A 24,357-nucleotide genomic window follows, 5' to 3' on the forward strand; every position below is an offset into this window, starting at 1 on the left:
CAACGTACATATAACAAACTTATATACATGTAAAAAAATGATAGAATCATAAAAGGGTATGAGGTATTTTTATTTTTGCGGGTGCAGGTATGTATTAGTATACTTTTATCTGTATCAAATGTTTTTCTTTTGAAAATACGTAATCTGTGGTAACGTTAACCTTTAATATCGTCTGTGCATTTGCACATTTTGATAAAGCAGAGAATACTGTTACTAAAATTTTGGTTATTTCATTAGATCAGTACTTTATTTACATATTTTATTAAAAATGTCTGATTGGGATACCGTAACAATTCTTCGAAAAAAACCCCCAAAGGCATCAGCACTAAAAACTGAACAAGCAGTTAACGCTGCACGTCGTCAAGGTTTACCAGTGGATACTCAACAGAAATTTGGTGCTGGAACTAATAAACAACATGTTACAACAAAAAATACTGCAAAACTTGACAGAGAGACTGAGGAACTTCGACATGAAAAAATACCCCTTGATTTAGGAAAACTTATAATGCAAGGCAGACAGGCTAAAGGCATGAGTCAAAAAGATCTAGCGACAAAAATATGTGAAAAACCTCAAATTGTAAATGATTACGAAGCTGGTCGCGGTATTCCAAATAATATTGTTCTGGGTAAAATTGAGAGGGCAATTGGAATAAAACTACGCGGAAAAGAACGTGGCCAACCGCTACAGCCTCCTGGAGGACAGAAATAACGGATTCCCTGGGAGGCGAAGACTTTACTCCGATATGTTTATTGCATAATGTTTAGTCATATTTTTGCTGTTGAAATTGTTTTATTATAATATAATTCATAACGTCGTGTTAAATGATGTAAGCATTTATTTTCTTTGTATAGATTCTGGAAAGTTCTCATGATGTTACCATTCGGAAAAAGTTTCATTCATAAACGCAGCGATCGTGAAATGTGGATGTGATATGCAATAAAATAGTTTTATTTATGATTAATATTTTGTTTCTTTTAGAAGTTTAAAAAACAGCTTTAGGTAGATATTAGGTAGATATATGATTTTGTACACTACACTAAAGTATGAAGAAGATTCTTTTTTCTATTTAGATTTAACTTCCCGAGTTCGCATCATATAATTTCACGATAATATTATCGCAAAATATGTTTACATACACGAAATTCATCTATATTGGCAGCTTTGGATTTATTTTATTATTAGTTATGCACAAGTGTGAAAAATTTGAGAACTACGATATTTACTTGAGTGCTACTGGATTATTCCACTTCTTTATATTAATTACTATTCCAGAACTTGAAAAGTTGTAGTCGTTGGCTTTTGTCAGTATATTGAATGGTCTCATCGGCGCAATGTAGTCGAAATATATCAATATACCATCAATATGTCGATCTAGAATCTGAGCACTGAGCAGTGAGCGACGTGAGCATTCTTAAATCGTAATATGCAAAAGTATATAGTTATGCTTATTGCTTATATAACTTCTGCATTCCTATCACAAACAAAATTTTGTTTATATGGTGAATAAGTTATTATCAACAAAAACAAATAAGTATAATTATATTAATGACGGCAATTTTTAAGATGAGAGATTAAATTGCGAGATGGACAAACAGAAATGAATAAAAAAATAACGATTTCATAATATTTAATTGTACTATTGACTCAAATGTCATTCTTAAGGGTTCAAACTTGCTTCATACCTAATTTCATCAAATTCCATTCAATTGCTTGGCCGTGAAAGCGAAATAGTTACTTTGTCATTATAACTGTTCTGTAAAATAAAAATATGATGGAATATAATTTTTTTTAATTTTTACATGGTATTGATGACTTCAAATTTGCACATCGATAGTTCACTATTTATGAATAAATCGCATGGAATACGTTAATCTAAGGTTTATTTATCTTTTTTGCTATTTCCATTGGAATAGACATAGCATAGGCAATAACTACTTAAACGTTCCAATTTTGTCAGTCAATAATGAATATCATAGATTATTGTCGACCAATAATATAACGTCATTTATTTAATTGGCTTTGTCCTCTTGTAGTTGGAAATTTGAAATAGACTATAGAACAAACCTACGCTAAAAACGTTAAATAGGTATTATCTCTCTATCTGTCTTTAATAGAAAAATGGTCTCATATCAATTTTATTTCTATGACTATCTGGTGCCCGCAACTCCGTTAGCGTGACCTTAAGCCATAAAAGTTAGGGTATTACTATTATAGTATAAATAGTTGACATATTTGTGTATATTTGCATCTGTAGTTCCCAAAAGCATGGACAGATTATTTTTTTTATTTAGAGATGGGTTTTTAGTGCTTTGCCATCGATAAAAGTCAAACTAAACACAACCGAACGTTTTAAATTTCTAATTGAATATTGTAATATTATAATTTTCTGCCTCGCACAACCACACAGTGGAACCAGCTTTCGCCGGCGGTTTTTCCGAACCGATACGACTTGAGATCCTTCAAGAAAAGAGCGTACTCATCCTTTAAGGGGACTACATGAGCTAAATGCAAGTTTTATAATGCAAAAAAGTATATGATCCAATGCAGTAAACCAAATGAAAAAAATATATGATAATCTTCAGGATACATGCTAAGTATTTGTTATTTTGAAAACATGATGTAATTAATTTGGTACGATAGAAAAAAATCACAAAGTTACCTCTAAAAAGATCTTTTAATCAATAATAACTATACTTATATACGTTCCATAATTCTGGTTTTTTGTCAGATTATTCTACAAGCAATATACTATTTAACCTGGGTGTCACTTTTTTAATAAAATCAATAGATTTTTTTTAAAGCCGATATTCTTATTTTCGAACAAAATGCGTACGCATGTGTGCGTAAACGCCGTGTACAGACAATGCCGGCCGAGGCCTGATGCTATACAGACGTGTCGATCTTTTCGCCGCATCATTCATTACGTTACGAGATATTTTTTTGTAATTTTAATTGTAAATTCATTGTTTCATGTTTTCTTATAATAATTTTATTCTTTCTTGTAAATAAATATATTAAGTTAAAATAGTGTAGTAGTAATTAGGCATTTGTTTTTTTATTATATTATTTGTTATAAATTTTAATTGTGTAAATATGGGAAATAAAGTGAAACGCGTGAGGAAAATTAAAAAACGTTTATATAAATCAAGCGCCGAACATACATATGAACGATATTAAAAGGTAAGAGTATTTAATTAGTAAACATATTTTTTTTTTATAAATTATGAATATTGAAAACATCTATTAGAAAAATGTGCAATCAGTTCGCATATAATCAGATTTTTCGAGCCATTCTTAATAATTACGATAGAGTATTTGGTCAAAGGAAGGAAAACATCAATTGACTTTCATGGGGATCAAGTGACTACATTCGATCCCCATGAACTCGAAACATTTTTTTTTCATTATAACTACTATGACATATTAAGATACATATTTTTTAAATACATAATTTTATAATTAATAAAAATGTAATTACTAACATATATTTATTTTTTACAGAATAAAGAAAGTCGAAAACAATAACACGGAAGCTATTTATATTGCGTAAGAGTTTAATTTTATCGATTGTTTGTAATAAGAATTAAAGTTATGTATGAACTAATTTTAATAATAATAAAAAAAAGTAAAGTCTTAACAAAAAAAATGTAATTGTTGTGAACCAGAGAACTAGAATATTTAGAAGTGTCATTTGTACATAATTCATAAATTTAAATTTTTTTGTAACGTCCGCCATATTGGATTTAATATAGCAGTAATTCATGAATCGTGCATTGTCATCGAGATTAAATATGTGTGCCAACTTTCAGCTGAAAGTGGGTGTAATATTTATTCCAAGATTCCAGGACATATGTAATAACATTAATACATACAAGTGAAATTAAATAAAAAAATTTAAAAAAGAAATTAACACTAAATGTTTTTTTTTGTAGTACTAAATATAAATAAAAATATTTTAAGTTTAATTAAATCAGTTTTATTTTTTAATCATTTTCGAATAACAGTCAAAAGCAATATAAATATCCTATCTATTTTTATGAGATTTATGATTAAACCTATTATGATTAACCTTTCATTCATCAATGATTCAACCAAATCGAATTGACAACATTTTTTTCTAGTAAATAATTAGATTTTTTTTTTAAATTGAATATATATTTTTTCTTTATGAACCAATATTAATAAAACGAACAAATACTACGCTATATGTTACCCCACGGTCACTACACTACAGATTTCGAACACTTACGATTTTATTATATAAATAGATCATTAAACTTTTATAAAATGTTAAAAATTGGTATGTTTCAATATTTAGTATAAGAACTAATTGTGGTATAATAATATAAATAATAGAAAAAAAAGGTTAAAACTAACTGTCTATTTTATTGTATACAAAATATAAATAAAAATATTGTAAGTTTAATTGAATCAGTTTTATTTTATAATCATTTGTTAACTAACATCGAAAGAAATAAAAATAATTCTGTTGTCCTATCTATTTTTTATGAGATTTATGATTGATCTTACGTCGCTCGGTTTGGCGCCATCTATTAGAATATTTGGGCGTAATCTCGTTACCTCGCTTAACCCTTAGTACACGGGATTGCCGTTTTTGTCGATTTTGTAAGTGTGTGCGTGCGATTCTCAAGGGCACTTAGCTCTTGTAGTCCTCTTAAGGCCGGCAACGCACCTGCAAGCCCTCCGGTGTTGCAGATGTCCATGGGCGGTGGTAATCACTTTCTATCAGATAAGCCTCCTGCTCGTTTGCCCCCTATAACAAAAAAATATATATATTAAAAATATATGATGTATTTGTCTTACTGTGTAATGTATATATTACACGTAGTGCCGTCGGTGATTAAAGCATACATTTTTTTGCAGTTGTGAACACGCGACAGTCCCACATAAAGCTAGCCGTGTGCACTGAAAACTGGTCGCGCTTAAAAGTAAACTAAAAGTTTTTTGAGAATGAGAAGGAACCGGGGTATAAACATAAAATCATCTGCGCCGTACCTATTTATTTTTATAGAATATTTATTTTCAAATGCAAATGGATTATCCATCCTTCTGTAACACCACTCGAACTTTTTAAAAAGGTCTTAACCTCATCAGCTCTGGTTCCATAACATCCCGATTTTAATAAAAACAAACGCAATATGTTACCCCAAGGCTACTACTGTATAAATCAATGAAAACCGCATCAGATCCGAGATTAACGGTAACAAACGAATAGATAAACAGACAAAAATTCTAAAAATCATAGTTTTGTGATCTATTGCGTAAATAAATACCCCCAGTACTATTATTTCTCAAATATTTCCTATGTACAGAATTCGATAAGTTACGATTTTATTATATGTGTAGATAAAGGTAAAGGTAGATAAACATTTTAATTACGATATTTATTTTATCATCGGCCAAAGTGTATGTGTGGGGAAAATGCACAAACATCGATTCTGTATTCAAATTAAATAATCATTCTCATCAATCGTTCATTCATTATCTTGCTTTTCATACTTTTATCTTCAGAATTGTTTATTATATAGACTATATAATAGACAATATAACTAAAGTTTGACATATTTGTCAAAATATCAAAAGCAAGGTTCATAAAAATTCCAGAATTCTCATTCTTTGACCATCTTTGGCAACCAAGTAACCAACTAATAACAAAATACACTGGGATTGAAACTACGTGTTTGCTACGAGTGTTACTTGTTAGTAATGTCAGTAATTTTCTATATTCTACCCCCTAACAAGTCAATTAATAGTAAAAAAAAAAGTTTTTGGTGATAATATAAGACATTGTAAAAGTAATATAATATCAATAGAAATTAGCTGAATTTATTTGGGCTTATAATAAAACACTTGATCTGTGGACACTGGCCTCAGTACGTAATATTTTTTTTATTATATATAGCTTCAGTTGAACGTTGAAGTCGATTGAGAAAAAATTTTAATCAAGACCTATTGTTATTATTTTTTTCAGAATTATTTGATCAATATTGAATCTTAAGTCATCCAGGCATGAATAACATAGAAACTACATCAGATGATGTAGAAGAAATATTAGTTTATGCTGAATTTGAAGACAGTGTCAATTTAGAAAAATATAATAATATTCATGTATTAGGCATTGACACCAAAAATCCAATTTTTCAACTAGATGACACCTTTTTTACTGGTAATATATAAGTTATAAGTGTTTTTTTAAATATTAAATACTTATTATTGACTAACATGAAATTAACTATAAAACAACATTTATTTTCATTCATTTGAAACAACATTAACATTATTTTTGATTTAAGGTACTATAGAAAATCCATTAGGCACATATATGTTCTTTGAAGATGATCCTTCGCCTCATTGTGCGGATCCTTTATTTGACAAGTTACCTGAAAAAAATTTAAAATACTTGTGTAAAACAAGAAAGCTCATATCTGTAGAACATGCATATGTGACACATAAAGAAGGAAAAGCAGGTTTGTAGTAATTCCAATTTAAACCATGCAATATAATTAATGTTGACCATCTTTCTACATGCTTTGATATAGTGCAATTCTATGGCACTAATTTTTCTTGACCATAACCATATATGACAAAACAGAATGGCTTGTGGTAACAAATCACAGTTATAAAATTTCAAAAACATGAAAACTTTGCTATGCATCTTTTTATAACGAAGATTTCTTGTTCAAATTTAAACCTATAATCATTGATATTTCTATGCTTTAATAAAAAACCTGTGTTCCTGTATCCTTGTTTTATATTTAACACAATTAAGTTAGATTACCCAGCCAAAGCCAAGGCAAGTGTGCGGGCTTTATTATCAAAGTCAAAGTAACAGGAACACTAGTTCCTATTAAATTGAGTTAATCTTTAATCTTACTTCAGGTATACATAGATTACGATCTATTTCTAGGCAAGACATACAAAATTATGTTTTTTAAGTCAATATTTTTAATCATGATTATTTCAAACAGAAACGGACCACCCAGTTGAAGCAACAGATTCTTCTATGAATGATGAAATAAAACCAGCTGATTTTAAGACTATTCAAGAAGCAATAGAAAAATTTAAAAAAGAATGGGCGTCTAATTCAAGTCAATAATTCAGTATGATTTGTTTTCTTTAATTTATTAAAATTTTATAAATGTTTATAAAATATACACAGATAAACTATTGTAATCAAGAATTACAAAATTTAACTTTTATGTTACATAATGAAGTAGACAAGAAATCAAAAACTAGTTACAAGATCTGTAAAAAAAATTTTTTATGGAAAAGTAAAGACATTAAAAAGATTTGTTTAATTTCTTAATTTGCAGATTGACTGAATTAAAGGTGGTTGGTTTATTTATTTGTGTATACCATATTTTTACATATATTTTGCAAATAGAATTATGATATACTCTGGTTACCTTGGAATGTATGTACTCTGTATATATATTCAATCATTTAGATTTGTACTTTTTATCCATTTTGAAGATTAATCTAGACAAAAAAACAGACAGACAGAATATATTGTTTTTTTTTGTAACTTGCAAGACATGAAAGCAGATATTTTAAAATTGCCAAAATTACATTACACTAAATATCATAGGCTTAAGGCGTATGGCAACCCTAAAATTACGATATTTAACTTTCAATGATGGTAAATCCCCTTTAGAAATAATTCCCCGTATTATACCAATTGATTTAAAATGAATCGTGTTTGTAAATAACTGGTCATTGTGCAGTATTGCATTGCTTGCACGGTACGCCTATTTTTTAAATCTAGTGCCTGTGAATTTTTTAAAAAACGTGACCTGATTTTCTTTTAAAATATTAAGTGTTTTTGTGTTTGACAAAATAAAACGTAGGTACGTAAAGTTATAACATATATAATAAATACCTATTGTTTATTGTAAAATTGTCCGTGCAATCTATAAAGTTATAACTTAATGTATGTTCGTAAAAACACCATATTTATAGATAAATTTTAACGATCATACCAACATTAACTTACTACTTCCCTTATTAAAATTTTCCCGACTACATTGTCAAGGAACGTTTGTGTGCGAAACTGTGTTACTATTATTTTTCAATGATGACACACAACTCTTAATATGAAACTATCTCTTCCAAAGGTATCTAGGTAAGGTAAAAAAATGCCTCTGAATTATCCATTCTCATGCAATTTTTTACGCGAACCTGTGGTAGATTATATTTTGACAAGCAACTAGCTTCCAATTGTAAAAATATTTGAATTCTTATTATTTGTAAATAAGCATTTTTTATATAAGTATATAGATTTTTATGTAATTATGTGCTTCAAATATTTATATTCGTGATTAAAGTTTTAAGAGCCACTAAGATTGTTCTCTTGCTTTCCCTACAATTTATATAATTTCAGATTTTAAATAATGCTTCCAGAATAAGCTCGCGCTTTATGCAATATGTTATGGCTCAAAGTATGAAATTAATAAATATTAATCGGTCACGGCGGTTTTTATAGTTATTTATTTCCATTTCAGCATACGATCCGGGCTTATAACATGTTTCAATTTTTTAATTGGTATTTTAAAAATTTGTTGGTGTTTGTAATTACCGTATATTTTAATCGTTTCATACGACAAAGCTTTAATTTATGTGTATTATTTCAGGACAGAAAATGCCTCAAAAGTCAATAACTAAAACCCATGCTAAAAGTAAGAAATGTGAAGTTAAATTTCAAGAAATTAATAGACATTACATACAAATGAACAAGAATGAGAGAAAAGAAAACACTGATATAGTATTTTCTGTATTGAAAGAACTAATAAATATTATGCGAAGAAATGACAAGCTTTTTGACAGCTTAAGACCAAATCTAGATTTTTTAGGCAGTTATTTCGATGGATTACGCGTTGGTAAACCGACTGAATACGATATCAATATCATATTAAAATTTCCAGTGAATTATGGTAAAATTAAATTGGACGCGTCTAACTCGCCTCATGACTATACAGCTATAATAATGCCACCTGAGTTTCGAAGATTGGCTAAAGTGCCTTTAACAGTTAATCAAGGATTTTCCAAAACTCTGTTATGGTGTAATAAGGAGTATAAGTTATCAATGACCAAATTTCGTTCGTGGATGCAGAGCACAGTCGACGTCGCTATAAACACTCTTCCCTTAGAAGGTGAAATGAGAATAATAAAATTGAACAATAAACATAAGTATAAAGTTCACACGAAATCATCTGGTCCTGCTAACACAATAACAATTATAAAAGGCAATAATGATATAATTGATATTGATTTAGTACCAACGTTCACGTTTGTGTTACCTACAGTACCGATTGACTCTAATGTAGACTTTATAAAAGTTAAATCTTCCAACATTTTTAGGTATTTTGTAGTTCCCAAGCCAAATGTTGATGATTATAATTGGCGACTATCATTTCCATTTCAAGAAAGACAATTACTAAATAACAGAAATAATTTAAAAAGTACCATAAAGCTAATTAAACATTTCAGGGACGTACAGGGTTTCACTCAACTTTCGAGCTATTTTATTAAAACTCTTTTTCTTTGGGAATGTGCAAGTAACGACGAAAGTTACTGGACCAAGCACTCATTGTATTTTTTGGTATTTAATATGTTGAAAAAACTTAGAGATCGATTAAATCATCACTGTATAAAGAATATTTGGTGCCCAAGTCACAATGTTTTAGAAAAGATTAAACCAGAAACCTGCGAAAATTGGCACAATCGTATGTGCCGTATAATAGAAGATATAGAAAATGGATGCCATAAAAATCCTGACGTTATACTTAAATATTTTTGTAAAAAATATTAAGTATATATTGTAATAATGTATTAATATGCAATCACAAATTTAAAATACAATGTCCAGTAATATATTTTCTATAAATTAGATATACATATATGCTAAAATAATTAAGGGCTTACGATTATATGTAATTAAAATAAGATATGTACAAAAATATATTTATTTGAGGATAACTCATGCATTTTTATTATTTCAATAAATTTAAATAAAAGAACGTTTTAAAGTTTTTATAAATATCATAACAATTACTTCAAATAAGTAGGTACCTACATATAATTTATTATTTGATTCCGAAGAATTTTGATTTAATATTGAAATAACTGTATTTGTGAAACAAAATCAAATGTGAATGTGTAAAAAGAAAAAAGGACAATTTTATGACTATGTTATAAAAATAAGATGTCCGCGCAGCACTTTACCTACACAAATAGAAAGGCTATTCAGCTTATGGTGAAAGAATACAATAACCCACAAAGTTCAACGCTGATTTTTAGGGACCGCCTTAGAAGGTACCATACGAAAAACAACATGTATTAAAAATGTATTACTATAAATACTGACTTTTTTTAAAACCAACGGCCAAAATATACAAAGAGAAAAATAATATCTAATAGGTATCTTTAAAGTTATAAAGTTTGTTTTTACTTTAATTACCTCGCTTAGGTTGTACGACTGCCGCGAATCTTTGACTGTCAAATTTGATCGTTACTCGATACCGTAAAGGTTTATTTAAGCGACAAAAGTTGCAATAAATTTTACTCACTATGACAACACTGTACGACTCGAACGACCTATTTTTGTTGGTAAACTTTTATTAAGGAATTTGTCAGGTATAGTTATTACTTTGAGCTTATTCTAATTTTTCGGAAATATATATTATTTAAAAGCTATGACAGAAGTCTTTAAATATATGCTTATAAATGAGCGTATCGTCGTTTAATCTCCTAACTTTTATATGTATATTATATAAATAATTATTAATTATTAACTTAGTGTTACGCCACATCGGACGTAGCTCATATAAGATTACAAACGTGAAGATGAAATTCTTTATTTATAATAATTCCGTATTATTTTAATTTACGATTTAAAATATATGTTAAATGCACATAATAAATAAAGAATGAAACTGAAAATGCCTATTGGCAAGTATCATTTTCAGTTTCATTCTTTATGCCTGTATATCACATTTACTTATGCAGATAGTACTGCAAAAAAGTACTCTCTTGTGCCTTTTCTATGGTTCAAATATCTAATAAAAATATCGAGCGTCAATATCTTTTATTTTTGCATTTTTATTAAATTAAATTGTAGTATGCCCAAGCGATCATATAAAATAAATAATTTAATAATAATGTAATTACAAACTCAAGAAGGATAAATATTTCTATTATTTAGTTAGTTTGGCATATACGTATAGTATTATCTTAACATTTAAATTAAATAAAAAAAAAATATATATATATATATATATCGAATACATATATAAAAATTTAAAGATTATCTGAGTTAAGCATAATAATTCAAATTCAATGTTAATTTTACAACTCGCACTTGGATCTTAAATCTTAATTGTCTATACTTATTTGGCCGCCATTTTATTTGTATCGCCATTTCATTTATTCAGTGAGATGGAGAATTCAAGATTTCAAAGTGAGATAGAAATAATAAAATCATATCGCTGAATTCAGTGCATTTCGTAAAAAAAATATTTTTAATTAATATCAAGGTAAGACAATTATATTATTTTCTCTTTTTATTATCATCTCGGCCGTTCTTTGGTGGCATTTAGAGCTTTCATTCATCAAACAGTGGCAAAGAAATTAACAATGGCGACTATAGTTTACTTGAAGCGCGTCTATAGATAGTCCGTCATCCTTTTCTTACATTATATCGACACTATTTACGGAGACACTGCTTTCATCGGCGAATGATCTTTTTACGAGTAGAGTAGAATGATAAGAAATATTCCCCGTTACCTTCGCACTGTATGTTTTGGGAGTTTCTCTTTCGCGTATACAATTAGCCGCGCTTTTAAATTTGTCTAACTAATTCTCATTTAACAACAAAACCATCGCATAACTGTATATATTTTTTTATTTACAGTTTACTGTGAGACAATATTCTTTATTTATAAAAGTGTAATGAGATAAAGCTACAATGTTCACAACTAACGCTGTACAAGCCGGTTCGGTTCCGACCCTCCAATACCAGGAGCATCCACAAAAATCACAAGGAAAAAACATCGAAAATGTTCAACAGAAAACACAACAAACACAACAAACACAACAGGTATGTGTCCTCAATTTAAAAATACAAACCAAGGAAGCTGCTAAAAAGAATTCTGAAAAAAATAATGCTTTTAACAATTATTGTCTTATATTTGAAGTGTATTTTATCTTTAAGGAATTTCCAACATTCTGTTATACAACTAATGTTAATATGATTGGCAAAATTGGTACCGGGGCAGCTGGTGGAGCAGGTGGAGTCACTGGTGGTGTAAACATTGCACAACTAACTACCAGCGATGACAAAACATGCTACATAGCTCAGCCATTTTCATACAACTATGCCCTTGTAAATCAAATGCAAATTGCACCAAATGGTATTCAGAACACAATATCAAATATTAGTTTTAAATGTGATGTCTGTGGATTGATGTTCGGCCACCTCACATTACTTAATGCTCATAAAAGGATACATGCCCAAGATGCAGGTAAATAATAATTTATTTGGTTCATAATAATAATAATAAATCATATTCTATTTTCAAACAAAATTATTTTAATTTTAGTTTATATTTAATCCAACGGATTATATTTTACTGATGATTTCGACATATTATTATGATTTTTTACAAGACTAACATTTAAATTTATAAATTTTCAGATAGCAATATAACAGTCGTGGCAACAGGAGTCAGCACAGCTAATGAAGTAACAATGCCACCTCATATACAAATCCTTTCAACAGATCCAAATGATCAGCAACAACATCATGTTCAGATTCAAGACAGTAAGTGATATATATTGATTATTTAAACAACATTCATATAAATGAAAATTTTATATAATGACAAAGTTTATATTATGTTGAAAGTTATAGTTAGCAAGCCCATCTTACAATGATAATTCCATGTTTTTTTTCTATTAAGTTTTTAAATAATTTCATATTACTTAAACACTGTAGCTACTAATTATTTTTTGTGTTATCAACATAAAAAACTGAAAACAAAAGTAGAAAATATATTTAAAACATGCTAATACATATAATTGTTTCCTCAAATTGTAATAATGATTATAGTCGAATTTCGAACACTTGGTGAACGCTAGGATTTTACTATTGTATATTCTCACAGGGTATATACAGATATTTAAGAAAAAAGAAATATTTTATTTAATTAACTTTTTAATATATACTTATATTTTCAGCTAAACCAGTAATCATTGACAAAGTCCAAAAGTGTATTACATGTGGAGGACCAATAGCTAATAACCCCAAAAGAAAAGGACCGAAATTAATTAGATGTGAAAACTGCATAGCTCAAGATTCAGTTGAACAAAGAAATAACCAAAGTTAGTTGAAAATGATTTGTTATTAAAAGTTTTTTAGTCACTAATATTTTTAATAAAAAACAACCAGTTGTAATTAACTTTAAAGAAAATGGGAACTTTTCTCAGAGTTCTGTTAGAAGTTACAAATAATATTGAGGGCTTTTTTCCAATTTCAGTAAATTCAACACAAATATTTGTAGCAACAGAAAATAATGTGAAATTTGAAGTGGGTGGTGTCAGTGGAGTTCAAAATGCAACTGATCCTTTAGCAACAGCACCAAGTAATCAACAGCAACAGCAACAACAACAACAAAAACCTTGTAAGAAATTATTCAGAAACTATAAACTTATATTTTTTTTAAGACAGAGAAATATAATGCATCTTGCATTGTTTTTGTGCCAACAGCAATAAAATTTATGTTCTTTGTAATTGTTATTGCATTATATATTTTAACTGCAATAAAGCAATATAAAGTTTTACTATTTGCTGGTCGACTACCTCATGAGTGGTGGGAACACACCGGTGCACTAAGCCGTATAACTAGGAAAAGCCTTCTTGAAAAAAGTTCAATCAATATGGAATAAATATTCTTATGAAATATAGAATATAAATAATATTAAATCTTTTAAGAACTCCACACAAATCTATGAAGGTTGAGTGAACCAGTGAAACAGCAAACATAAGGGATGTTTTAGTTTTCAAAATTGGTGGAAATATTTGTGGTGTAAGAGATTGTTAATATTTCTTACAGTGCCAATGTCTAAAGGTTGTGGTGATTATTTTTCATCTTTGCTCAATTGCTGCCTACCAATTTTAAATATAAAATATATTTTCTAATTGCAGTACCTGGACATCATCCTGTGAAAAAAAGAAATTTAGCATCTGTAACAAAGTGTCAAAACTGCAATGGTTCTGGTATAGTTTTTGTTGGTGGAAATAAAAACAAAAATAACCAAGCGAATGCAGACAAACCATTTCATTGTAACATATGTGGTGGCTCCTTCTCAAGATACTCATCATTATGGTCTCATAAAAAGTTACATTCTGGTGAAAAAAATTTCAAATGTGGCATTTGTGGGATTGCATTTGCCAAGGCTGTTTATCTTAAAAATCATTCAAGAATACACACAGGAGAAAAACCATACAGGTAATCATCAATTAATCATAATTTTAATGTTTTTGTTACAGTAGTGTTCTCACAGTTTTTTTTAATAATGGAAAATGTGATTGTATCACTTGAAACTGGTCCATTTAACCATGGTCTTTTTTCATATATTTATTTTGAAGCTTGTCATTGGAAAGAACAGTAAAATAGTTCAAAAATAAATTGAATGATCATTAAAAAGTATCTCATGAACATAATTTATTGTGTAGAGATTCATTTTAAGACATTATTTCATTTCAGCAAAATGTTCATACATTTAATTTAGTTTGTACTTCTTTCTCAATGAAAGCTTGCCATTCTGAATATTACATTTATTATGTACATGTTAATGAAAAAAACAAATATTTATTTGAAGAAACAGAGTTGTATTGAGCCATAGTTTATTTAGTTGTTGTATATTTGAAGAACAATTTTTAGAAAGTTCTACTGATTTAAATAACCATAAGTATAGGCTTAAAAAAATGTCCTACTACCATAACCATATAATTAAAAGGGTTTATACATAAAAAGGATCTTCCCACTGTAAAATGAAGGCTTTATGACATGATTACACTTTTTACATTAATGATACATAAATATTATAATATAATAAAAAATTTGCAATCATGTTCAGATTCCTGTCATTTTATATATTTATGTGGTATGTTTTGTAATATTTCATGAAATATTTGGTCAATTTCACAAAGAATAAACTTAAAATTGATATAAGTTTATGATACAAATAAATTGCACTAAAGTTATTATTTGGTCATTATTTCTTATCTCTATTTAATAGGCTCTTTCATAACTTTGTAATAATTAAAGTAGCCATGTTAATGTTCTTAAAGCACATATTACCTGTAGTTAACAGATTCCAAATTTTTTTTTTTTTTTTACAATTATTGTATTCAATATAAAGACGGAATAATATTTCATATTCATATAATAATATCAGATTCACTTAACCACTGAATGTAGTTTAATAGACTCAAAAGCATCTTAAATATATTTTTGTTATGTTATTGTCAATAATTTATTTAAAAGTTTGTTATATATATAACTTTTTGTTAACAGATGTCAAACTTGTGGAATGCAATTCTCACAGTCTCCACATTTAAAGAATCACGAAAGAACACATTCGGGAGAGAAACCATATGTGTGTGAGGTAGGTATTAGAATGTACAGTACACACACTGTAACATCATTATTTAAAAGTGCTCTTATGAGCCTACTTGAATAAAAAATATTTTTAAATAGATAATAGTATAAAATAAAAAGGTAAATTTTAAGACATGCTGGTTATTAGCTATTATTGTTAATTATAATCATTTTAGAGGTATTAACTTACTCATAAAATATTATATCAAAATGTTCTCCGGTACAAAATAAATAATATGTTCAACAGAATTTTACGCAATTATCATAAATGCTTTAGAATTATAATTTATACGACAAAAATACTACATTAATTTTAATTCTGTAATGCAGGTATGTGACAAAGGTTTCGCGAGGCATGCGACATTATGGAATCATCGTCGTATACACACAGGCGAGAAACCTTACAAGTAAGTATAAATATATCTTTCATTTGTGTGTTCTAGTCACTATTTTATGTTGTGAGATTTTAATTTGAAACTCATATAGGGTCATAACATGTATTATTAACTCTCAGTAATATAGAAAATAATTGTTTTGGATAAACTAATGATAACCCATTAAACAATCATTTATAATGAGCTAGCCCAAGATCATCAGTCATTAGTGGATGCAATTTCTCTTATATTATTATATATCAATACTAAGTATTTATAGTATATTTATATTTTCATATTTAGTGTTTGATATGAAAATGTCTATAAACATATATATATATCAATATAGCAGTACTATAATAAAACTAAAAATACCTCACCATGCTTAAGCAGATAATTAACTTCACTTCTTTATTATTTTGTAATAGGTGTGACACATGCGGCTCAGCGTTTAGTCAGGCGGCTCATCTTAAAAACCATGCAAAAGTGCATTCCGGAGAGAAACCCTTCAAGTGTGATATTTGTACTGCTGCATTTGCAGATCGCTTTGCGTTGAAGCGACATAGAGGGATACACGATAAATATGGTTAGTGGTTTTTATCATTGTTTTCAAAATATTTTTTATCATAAAACTAATATTTAATTCTATAAAATATGTATTAAAACTAATCATGTGAATAATTTTTTATGTCTTTTTTAAGTCATTTTTTATAACTATAACAGCTTAGAAAGAAAACTAATAATAATATAATATTTCAACTATAACAGCTACTTAATGAATATTATTTAATGAAGTATTTGTGATTGTCTTCATACAACATATTTAAGTCAACATACAAGCTATATTTAATAACATTTAAAACTTTAGGTCAAACTGCCCCATTACCTTCAAGAATACAACAAAATCAACAAGAGCAACAAGGGTCTCAACAGCAACAATCTACTGAACAACAAGGAACACAGACCACTGTTGAAGTTGAACTTCGTAATGATCAAACTCTATGAGTTTAGTCACTAATTTAAGTTCTATATTTATTCCCCACCCACAATGTAAGATTTATATTACCTGAATATAAAAGCACATATTTATGTTTCTGTACATAATTTAACTCATAGAATCAATTCTAATTTAACAGGAGTCAGTTATAATGTATATTTAAAGACTTTACAAGGAAGTAATCATGAAATATTGTAAAGTGAATTTATTACTATGTAGTCTATATTTAGCAGATCCTTTGAAATTGTAGGAATAAATCGGTTGCATATGCAACAAAACACTGCCAATACATTTAAGTGTGAGATACAACCAATTGACAGATTTATTTTTGTATTTTTAGTGTCATATGTACATTATGTGCACCTGTATAGATGGGCTTTTTGAAGGGCTGCTTATTTGAGCCCATGTAATATATTAATAATAGGAATATCATTGGCTGTGGAATTAAGAAAATGTGTTTTATATCATCATCTTTTGATATGAAATTGAAAACACGGTACTGTTGTAACATTTCTCACACATGTAAATATTAGTATGTATGATAGATTAGTATAGATTAAAGATGACGATTTAATTAAATTAGATGGATTCAAGGAAATTTTTAGTAAATGGGATGAACTTGTTAACTTAATTATTATTAATAAAAATGTATAGTTTTTTTACAATTCTTGTAATTAGTTAATTTTGGTCAGAGGTAATACAACAAATCGTCCCATGTCAAACCATCAGAATGATGCTTCTCTGTATTAAGACTACATTTTTTAAAGTAATAATGACCGAAATACATAGTAAGAAGAAATAGAAACCATATCTTGTTTTATTTAGGCCCCATTCCTTAATAAATTAAATTTTTTTTTAACCAGTCAACATAAAAACTAGATGGCAATGGCTTTACTTAGTTTACACAGTCCGTGGAACTCAAGCACCTCTCGAGACAAGCCCTTTCTCCGGAACAACATTTGTGAGCAAACATAATTCAGGCAAAATATGCAGAACACCTCCAAATTGACTTTAAAATTGGAGAACATACGAAGCTATCTGTAGCAAATTGTTTTTTTCTAGAGTTTTTGATTCGTAATCTAAATATTGTTACAAATTAATAAGCTTTGTTTAATTTGTTAATTAGATATAATGTTAAAATTAAAAGATTTTATACAATTGTAATAAAACGAAAGTATTTTTAATTATGTGATTTATTTATTGGCTTAAATTATAATGGAATAAGATTTACTGAATTATTCATAAACCCAGTTTTCTGCAGCAGGAGTCCATCCGACGACTTCCTTTTCAGTGAACCAGAGGTCGATTTCTTTTTTTGCGGATTCTACACTGTCTGATCCGTGGAGGATATTACGGCCAACTTGAATGCAGAGATCACCACGGATGGTACCAGGTTGGGAATCAGCGGGGTTAGTTGCACCGAGCATTTGACGAGCGGTTTTCACAACGTTAAGTCCTTCCCATACCATGGGTACTACTGGCCCTGAGCTCATATACTTCACGAGACCGGGGAAGAATGGTCGTGATGAAAGGTCGCTGTAGTGTTTCTGTAGAAGTTCTTCAGACGGCCATACAAATTTAAGAGCTACAAGCTTAAAACCTTTCTTCTCAAACCTTTCAATAATTGTGCCGACGAGACCTCGCTGTACACCGTCTGGCTTAACCATGATGAAAGTCCTTTCACGTTGTTCGCCCATGTTGATGTGGTTTATTTCTACTGGTATAGGTTACTGAAGCACACGTAGCGTGGAAGGATGGTAAGAAAATAGTTCTGCAGCTGGAGCCGGTCAATGACAAAAGAGATAGGAAAAGGAAATGACATATTATTATGTCATTTCCAGTGTTGTCAGATTAATTAAATATAATCCTATTCTTATGCTTCGTCTACACTAGTAAGACAAAAAAGAAATCACTTAAAAATATTCTTATAGTATTCAAAAACACACACTTTCTAATTAAGCTTTTATTATATATTTATTCACGTCTTGCATGATACTTGAACAAGCCTGAAATAGTGGAATATTTTAAGCTGGCCGCAGCAAAAAGTCTCTTTGCCTAAATCACACTGTGGTTTTTTTTAATATTCGCTTAAAAATAATTACAAAAATCTTGATGATTGTCTTTGATGCATAAGGCATTTAATTTAATATTGTAAAAAATAATATTCAAGAGCAAAAATGTTTTTTATTTTTCTCGTAACAGGTGGCTGGTAAATGACTACACAATAAAAATTCCGATTTTTTTTTAAGAATACAAATATGCTTTCAACAATTATTGTCAGCTCTTTTCGGTCACTCACATTCAACTAAATGGTTTGTGATCAAAATTGATAACGTACCGTAACTTAGTGCGCAAAATCTCAGTACCGAACAGCGCATGATGAAATTAAATAAGCGTCTAACTTTGGCAAATATAATCACAGTAAGCAGTATTAAGAGGTGCCATCACGCAGACCACGTTGTGACAGCGGCGCCGTTAATCATAATGCAGATGAACAGGGAAGCGGACCTCAGTGGCTTTGATTACACCGAAACCAAATGTTAATGTTATGCCCAGAAAGCCCTATATAAAACAGTTTTATTTAACTCATCTATCTAATCTTTGCTTATACTCTTGTATTGATTAACTTGTTATAACATGATAAATAGCCTTTAAATTATTCATTATTTAAAAAATAACTGGCGATATCACTTAGGTTTATGTTTGATTATGCTGCAAAAGAAGTGGCACTGTCAACGAGTGACGCGGGTTCACTTTATCATGCGTTATTTGCAACTGTTATTTTATATTTCTAAAGACCGTTGCAGGACTCGTAAATCTATTGCATTTTTTTAATCATAATATTATTTTTTTACATCTATATGTAATGCGCGTAATATGCATATCCTTTCAGCGACCCACAGATTTTCACATTTCACCCCTTCTCTTCTTAGCCTTACAGTTGTGTCTCCTCCTGATCTCATTTCCAAGCACGGTCAGTGTCGTGCCGAAGCCTTTTCCTATCATGATTTAATTTTTAATTCGTATAAATTGCGCCCTTCTAAAGTTAAACTTAAGATACTTCTGAGGCGTAATTTTGCTGGAATGGATGTAAAACGATAATGTGCTGATACCTGCAATATTGATTGGTCACTAGTGGAGTCGGCGTCTTTTATTGAACATGAGGTTGATGTTTCTTGTTTGTTGCTAAAGCTGACTTTATGACGTTCAAAAAGTAAAAATATTTGGGACCACTCCTGACGCAAGCATCTATACTACATATGCCGCTACATCAAATGGAAGCAGAAGTGATCGAAAATTATTTCAAAAAATCTTTTATATCTGCTGTTAGCAAACATAGTCCTTACATAGTCTTGGCCATCGTAAACCAGTAGGTTTACGTTGTTTGTTGTAAAGGTTGTTGCAGTAGAAACAACATTTAACTACAATTGATTCTCCTGTCGACCAAAATAAGGAAATAGGATGCTTGTCATCAATAGTCCTCGATTTTATTACCAACAGAATAATTTCAAAGTTGACAAACAATATTAGAGAAATCGAGATATCCAAAACTTACAATTCATATTAATTTCATTCAATTACTATTAAATAAAGTAAAGCGGGGGTGATATTACGAAAATGACACAACGCAAAAAATAAAGAAAGCAAATAAATCACAAAATTATATGTAAAATTTCTGGTAATAGACCGGGAGATGATGACACAAAATACTAGGTCATTTGTACCAGTATGGCGGTTCTTCAGGGGTCTCATTACGTAAAGGCAAAAAGGAAAATGATGGTCATAGCGCTCGCACCGGCGGTCCAATCGCGTGGACGTTAATCGAACGCGTCGGATAAATAACGAGTGTCGAACGATTTGTTTCACAAAAATTCTTGTATTTTCAGATAGTCGAAAAAAAATGAAGTAGGTGGTAGCGTAATGCCATACTTCTCAGGTGTGACTTACAGCCCGCCATACTGACGCGAATACCTAAATTTAAATAAAACAATTCAACCATTTGTAGCAGGCTAATTTTTGCATAGTTAATCATCGTCGAGTAGCCATTCACGAAAATCACCTTGCCACTTTTCCGACAGATCCCTCCCAGTTTATTTTATTTAGTTCTAATATAATATCATCTTGGTTTGTATTCTATATTCATATACATATTATAATTTTAATTTAGTTCATATACTTAAAAATATATAAATAAGTACATATACAGTATTGCATTTGCTACTATACCGTAAGTCTGCCGATCACTGGCTCTTAGACTATGAAGATTTTAACCATTAACAAATTATTTCAAATTAATGATTTTCTGAAATGGCTGGCAGGCTTCAGGCAAAAGCATAAATGTAATTGATGTACTTTTTGTCGTACTAATCAAATACGCTTTAGTGTGTAACATTGTGTTTTTCTACATAAAACTACCCTATGATGGACATGCCCAAAAATATGGAAAACCCATATGCATGCCGTATTTAGAAGAAAAAAGTGCATAAATTAAATTTGGTGTTATTTGAACTGTGAATTATGTAATTTATATAGAGATAAATACATTTAGGATGAATTCAGTCATAAAAAAGGAATTAACTTTAAAAGGCATGCCATGGTGATTATTAAAAATAAGCATGCCAGATTCTTAATTGTAGAAGAGAGAGAATTTTATATGTATTGATAATATTTTTTTTTAATTAGTATATAATATGTGAATTCTATATTTGCATTTATTTATGAATTTTAGTTATAGATTAATGTTTTTTTATTTATTATTACAGCACTACCTATCGACCTACTACTACCATTTTTTTTTCATTTTGTGGTATACAATAAATTATAAAGTATCCTTTTTAATTATTAAACAACTTATATATAGGTTTTTTTAAGAATGATAAAATGTATTATTAACATTGAATAAAACCAATCATTTATATTATTGAAAAATAATTTAAATATCTGTATTATAAAATAATGAACAATGTAAGTACTTTTATTAAAAATAAAAAAATAACAATTACCTTCGTACTTAAATTCAAAAATTTAATCTAAATTATAACATTTAGACATAGAGATGAACTCAAGAAACAAACAAAACATATGAATAAATAATAATTTATATAAGAAACTAAATAAGAAGGTTTAATTTCTACTGATACAATCAGTAACATGGTCATTAACTAAGCCACAAGCCTGCATAAATGCATAGCAAGTAGTTGAGCCAACATATTTAAATCCCTTTTTCTTTAAAGCCTTAGAAATTGCAACAGAGATTTCGGTTGAGGATGGCACTTCTTTATCATTTGTCCAATTATTGACAATGGGAGTATTGTCAACAAAGTTCCAGACAAATTTAGAAAAATCTTCTCCATTTAATTTCATATCAATGTAACATTTTGCATTGTTTATTATTGACTCAATTTTACCTTTATGTCTAACAATATCAGGATTAGATAAAAGCCTTTCCACATCATTATCATTAAATTTAATGATTTTAATTGGATCAAAGTTATAAAAAAGTTTACGGTAGTTATCACGTTTTTTCAAAATTGTTATCCATGACAATCCTGCTTGTTGTCCTTCCAAGCAGAGCATTTCAAAAAGGTATCTATTGTCATAAGCTGGCTTTCCCCACTCATTATCATGGTATGATATATATAGTGGGTCATCATTTAGCCATCCACATCTAATTACTTTCTTATTTATATTTAATGTGTTTGTTGACATTGTGATGAAGATATATTTTTTTATTAAGTATTTATCTTAAAACAAAATAAAATATTCTTCAATTATTTCTCATCAAACAGTAGGCGTTCATTTGCACTTTTAGTCATAATTATAAATATGCATTAGTTGTAAACAAAACAAAGTATTTTTAAAAATACTAAAAGAGACAATTTTATGTCAAAAAGAATATATATAGATAGACATTGATTTTCATTAAATTAATTACAACGAACTTTGACTTTTGACAGTGACAGTGATCGCTGTGCGGTCACCGGTGGGCAGTGATAGTAATTTGGCGGGGAAGATCAACTTTTTATATTTTTTAAGGTAATATAATTATACAATAATTGAAATATTTAACTTTCATTTTAATATTCAGTAATTTCATTTATTTCAATAGTTAGTATTTCTTTCGAATTTTGTTATGTCTTCTAAAATATTTTTTTTTAATTCTAGATTTATAATTGTAATGAATTTTGAATGAGAGAATTTAAAGTATTTTAATTTTATATTAGCTATATTTCACAGTATATATATTACACAGTGACAAAAGACATTGTCAGCTCAGTTAGAACTAGAAGTCTGGCCTGCAATCCTGGTGGGGTCACAACATCTATATACATATAAAATAACATGTCCTGACTGACTGATTCATCATCGCCGAGCGTAAATTAATGATTATTAATGTTAGGGCCATGAAATTTGGGTAGTAGGGTTGTTTTATTGAATACAAACCTTACTAACACCTGTATTACTAGATTAAATATTTTGTAGACAAGTTTGTATGGAAATCCGTCAATTTAGATGATAGGAGCATGACACTTATTGAGTTGACATGACACATGAGGCTTATTTTTAGGCTACTGGAAATTCTACGCACAAGTGTAGAAATAGGATATGATATTTCGTATAGGTTAGTCTGGAAGTTCGTCATACTTGAAGTTACAAGTATGAAACTTTATTTTTGGGCTACTGATTAGAAATGAGTACATATGCATTTAAGCATTTCTGGATATTCTACCACTAAGAGGTGGAATAAGAATTGAAAGTTTGTATGGAATTCCGTCAATTTAGAAGACAGGAGCATGACACTTCATTTATAGGCTACTGATTAAAAATGAGTAGATACGTGTTTAAGCGTTTCTGGAAATTCTACGCCCAAGGGTAGAAATAGGGGATGATATGTCTTATATAGGTTAATCTTGAAGTCATTCAAATTTGAAGTTATAAGCTATTGTAATAACTTTATTTTTGGGCTACTGATGAAAAATGAGTAAATAATGTAAAATTAATGAGCTTCTGTATGTTATACCCCTAAGGGTTGAAATTGAAACCCATTAGTTTTGAATTTAGAAGATTAGCGCTCCAATAATATTACTCAGGAATTTAAAACCTCCAAATTATGCAACGGCACCAGATTAATAGTAAAGGCATTCCCTCGTAATATCGTAGAGGCTACGGTTATCACTGTATGTGTTAAATGTGAGAAACGGTGTATATTCCCTAATATATATCCAAGAGATACCATCAGAATACTCCCTTTGAGTTTAAGAGAGTACAGTTTGCGTTTAAAGTCTGCTTTGGCATGACAATTAA

At 29.2% G+C, this 24,357-nt stretch overlaps 6 protein-coding genes across 11 annotated transcripts; 4 read left to right on the plus strand and 2 right to left on the minus strand.

Annotated features, from left to right (window-relative positions):
* Window positions 1-152: 152 nt before the first annotated feature.
* LOC125073963 (endothelial differentiation-related factor 1 homolog) lies at window positions 153-962 on the plus strand. The gene has a single exon (XM_047685099.1). It carries the CDS (start codon window positions 269-271, stop codon window positions 707-709), a length of 441 nt encoding a protein of 146 aa, XP_047541055.1. The 5' UTR covers window positions 153-268; the 3' UTR covers window positions 710-962.
* A 4,620-nt stretch (window positions 963-5,582) lies between these two features.
* Window positions 5,583-7,259, plus strand: LOC125073947 (general transcription factor 3C polypeptide 6). Of its 3 annotated transcripts, none has more exons than XM_047685070.1 (4): window positions 5,583-5,895; window positions 5,994-6,188; window positions 6,316-6,489; window positions 6,991-7,259. In XM_047685070.1, the coding sequence occupies exons 2-4, from the start codon at window positions 6,032-6,034 to the stop codon at window positions 7,116-7,118; spliced, it is 459 nt and encodes a 152-aa protein (XP_047541026.1). In that variant the 5' UTR covers window positions 5,583-5,895; window positions 5,994-6,031; the 3' UTR covers window positions 7,119-7,259. The 3 variants fall into 3 exon arrangements, with proteins under 3 accessions (XP_047541026.1, XP_047541035.1, XP_047541043.1); XM_047685079.1 differs by having other exon boundaries at window positions 5,583-5,730; XM_047685087.1 differs by having other exon boundaries at window positions 5,583-5,721.
* LOC125073927 (cyclic GMP-AMP synthase-like receptor) lies at window positions 6,992-9,986 on the plus strand. 2 transcript variants are annotated; one of them, XM_047685039.1, is made up of 2 exons: window positions 6,992-7,122; window positions 8,653-9,986. In XM_047685039.1, the coding sequence occupies exon 2, from the start codon at window positions 8,661-8,663 to the stop codon at window positions 9,828-9,830; it is 1,170 nt and encodes a 389-aa protein (XP_047540995.1). In that variant the 5' UTR covers window positions 6,992-7,122; window positions 8,653-8,660; the 3' UTR covers window positions 9,831-9,986. The 2 variants fall into 2 exon arrangements, with proteins under 2 accessions (XP_047540995.1, XP_047541004.1); XM_047685048.1 differs by lacking the exon at window positions 6,992-7,122 and having other exon boundaries at window positions 8,345-8,995; window positions 9,200-9,986.
* A 1,433-nt stretch (window positions 9,987-11,419) lies between these two features.
* On the plus strand, window positions 11,420-17,860 carry LOC125073901 (zinc finger protein ZFP2-like). 3 transcript variants are annotated; one of them, XM_047685006.1, is made up of 11 exons: window positions 11,420-11,553; window positions 11,931-12,116; window positions 12,231-12,540; window positions 12,714-12,839; window positions 13,256-13,399; window positions 13,555-13,698; window positions 14,223-14,526; window positions 15,598-15,688; window positions 16,012-16,088; window positions 16,484-16,641; window positions 16,924-17,860. In XM_047685006.1, exons 2-11 carry the CDS (start codon window positions 11,985-11,987, stop codon window positions 17,058-17,060), a joined length of 1,623 nt encoding a protein of 540 aa, XP_047540962.1. In that variant the 5' UTR covers window positions 11,420-11,553; window positions 11,931-11,984; the 3' UTR covers window positions 17,061-17,860. The 3 variants fall into 3 exon arrangements, with proteins under 3 accessions (XP_047540962.1, XP_047540970.1, XP_047540952.1); XM_047685014.1 differs by lacking the exon at window positions 11,420-11,553 and adding an exon at window positions 11,696-11,812; XM_047684996.1 differs by lacking the exon at window positions 11,420-11,553 and having other exon boundaries at window positions 11,823-12,116.
* A 369-nt stretch (window positions 17,861-18,229) lies between these two features.
* Window positions 18,230-18,859, minus strand: LOC125073938 (nucleoside diphosphate kinase). The gene has a single exon (XM_047685059.1). The coding sequence runs from the start codon at window positions 18,747-18,749 to the stop codon at window positions 18,288-18,290; it is 462 nt and encodes a 153-aa protein (XP_047541015.1). The 5' UTR covers window positions 18,750-18,859; the 3' UTR covers window positions 18,230-18,287.
* A 3,274-nt stretch (window positions 18,860-22,133) lies between these two features.
* LOC125074008 (DNA-3-methyladenine glycosylase 1-like) lies at window positions 22,134-22,961 on the minus strand. Its single transcript, XM_047685177.1, has one exon. It carries the CDS (start codon window positions 22,759-22,761, stop codon window positions 22,177-22,179), a length of 585 nt encoding a protein of 194 aa, XP_047541133.1. The 5' UTR covers window positions 22,762-22,961; the 3' UTR covers window positions 22,134-22,176.
* Between the last annotated feature and the right edge of the window lie 1,396 nt (window positions 22,962-24,357).

This window comes from Vanessa atalanta, chromosome 2, assembly GCF_905147765.1.
Source record: "Vanessa atalanta chromosome 2, ilVanAtal1.2, whole genome shotgun sequence".
Lineage (NCBI taxonomy): Eukaryota > Metazoa > Arthropoda > Insecta > Lepidoptera > Nymphalidae > Vanessa > Vanessa atalanta.

Coding starts and splice junctions, on each gene's coding strand:
- LOC125073963 (XM_047685099.1), top strand. CDS start 269: ATGTCTGATTGGGATACCGTAACAATTCTTCGAAAAAAACCCCCAAAG.
- LOC125073947 (XM_047685070.1), top strand. CDS start 6,032: ATGAATAACATAGAAACTACATCAGATGATGTAGAAGAAATATTAGTT. Junction 6,189..6,315: donor AGATGACACCTTTTTTACTG/GTAATATATAAG, acceptor TTTTGATTTAAG/GTACTATAGAAAATCCATTA. Junction 6,490..6,990: donor ACATAAAGAAGGAAAAGCAG/GTTTGTAGTAAT, acceptor TATTTCAAACAG/AAACGGACCACCCAGTTGAA.
- LOC125073927 (XM_047685039.1), top strand. CDS start 8,661: ATGCCTCAAAAGTCAATAACTAAAACCCATGCTAAAAGTAAGAAATGT.
- LOC125073901 (XM_047685006.1), top strand. CDS start 11,985: ATGTTCACAACTAACGCTGTACAAGCCGGTTCGGTTCCGACCCTCCAA. Junction 12,541..12,713: donor GATACATGCCCAAGATGCAG/GTAAATAATAAT, acceptor ATAAATTTTCAG/ATAGCAATATAACAGTCGTG. Junction 16,642..16,923: donor AGGGATACACGATAAATATG/GTTAGTGGTTTT, acceptor TTAAAACTTTAG/GTCAAACTGCCCCATTACCT.
- LOC125073938 (XM_047685059.1), bottom strand. CDS start 18,749: ATGGGCGAACAACGTGAAAGGACTTTCATCATGGTTAAGCCAGACGGT.
- LOC125074008 (XM_047685177.1), bottom strand. CDS start 22,761: ATGTCAACAAACACATTAAATATAAATAAGAAAGTAATTAGATGTGGA.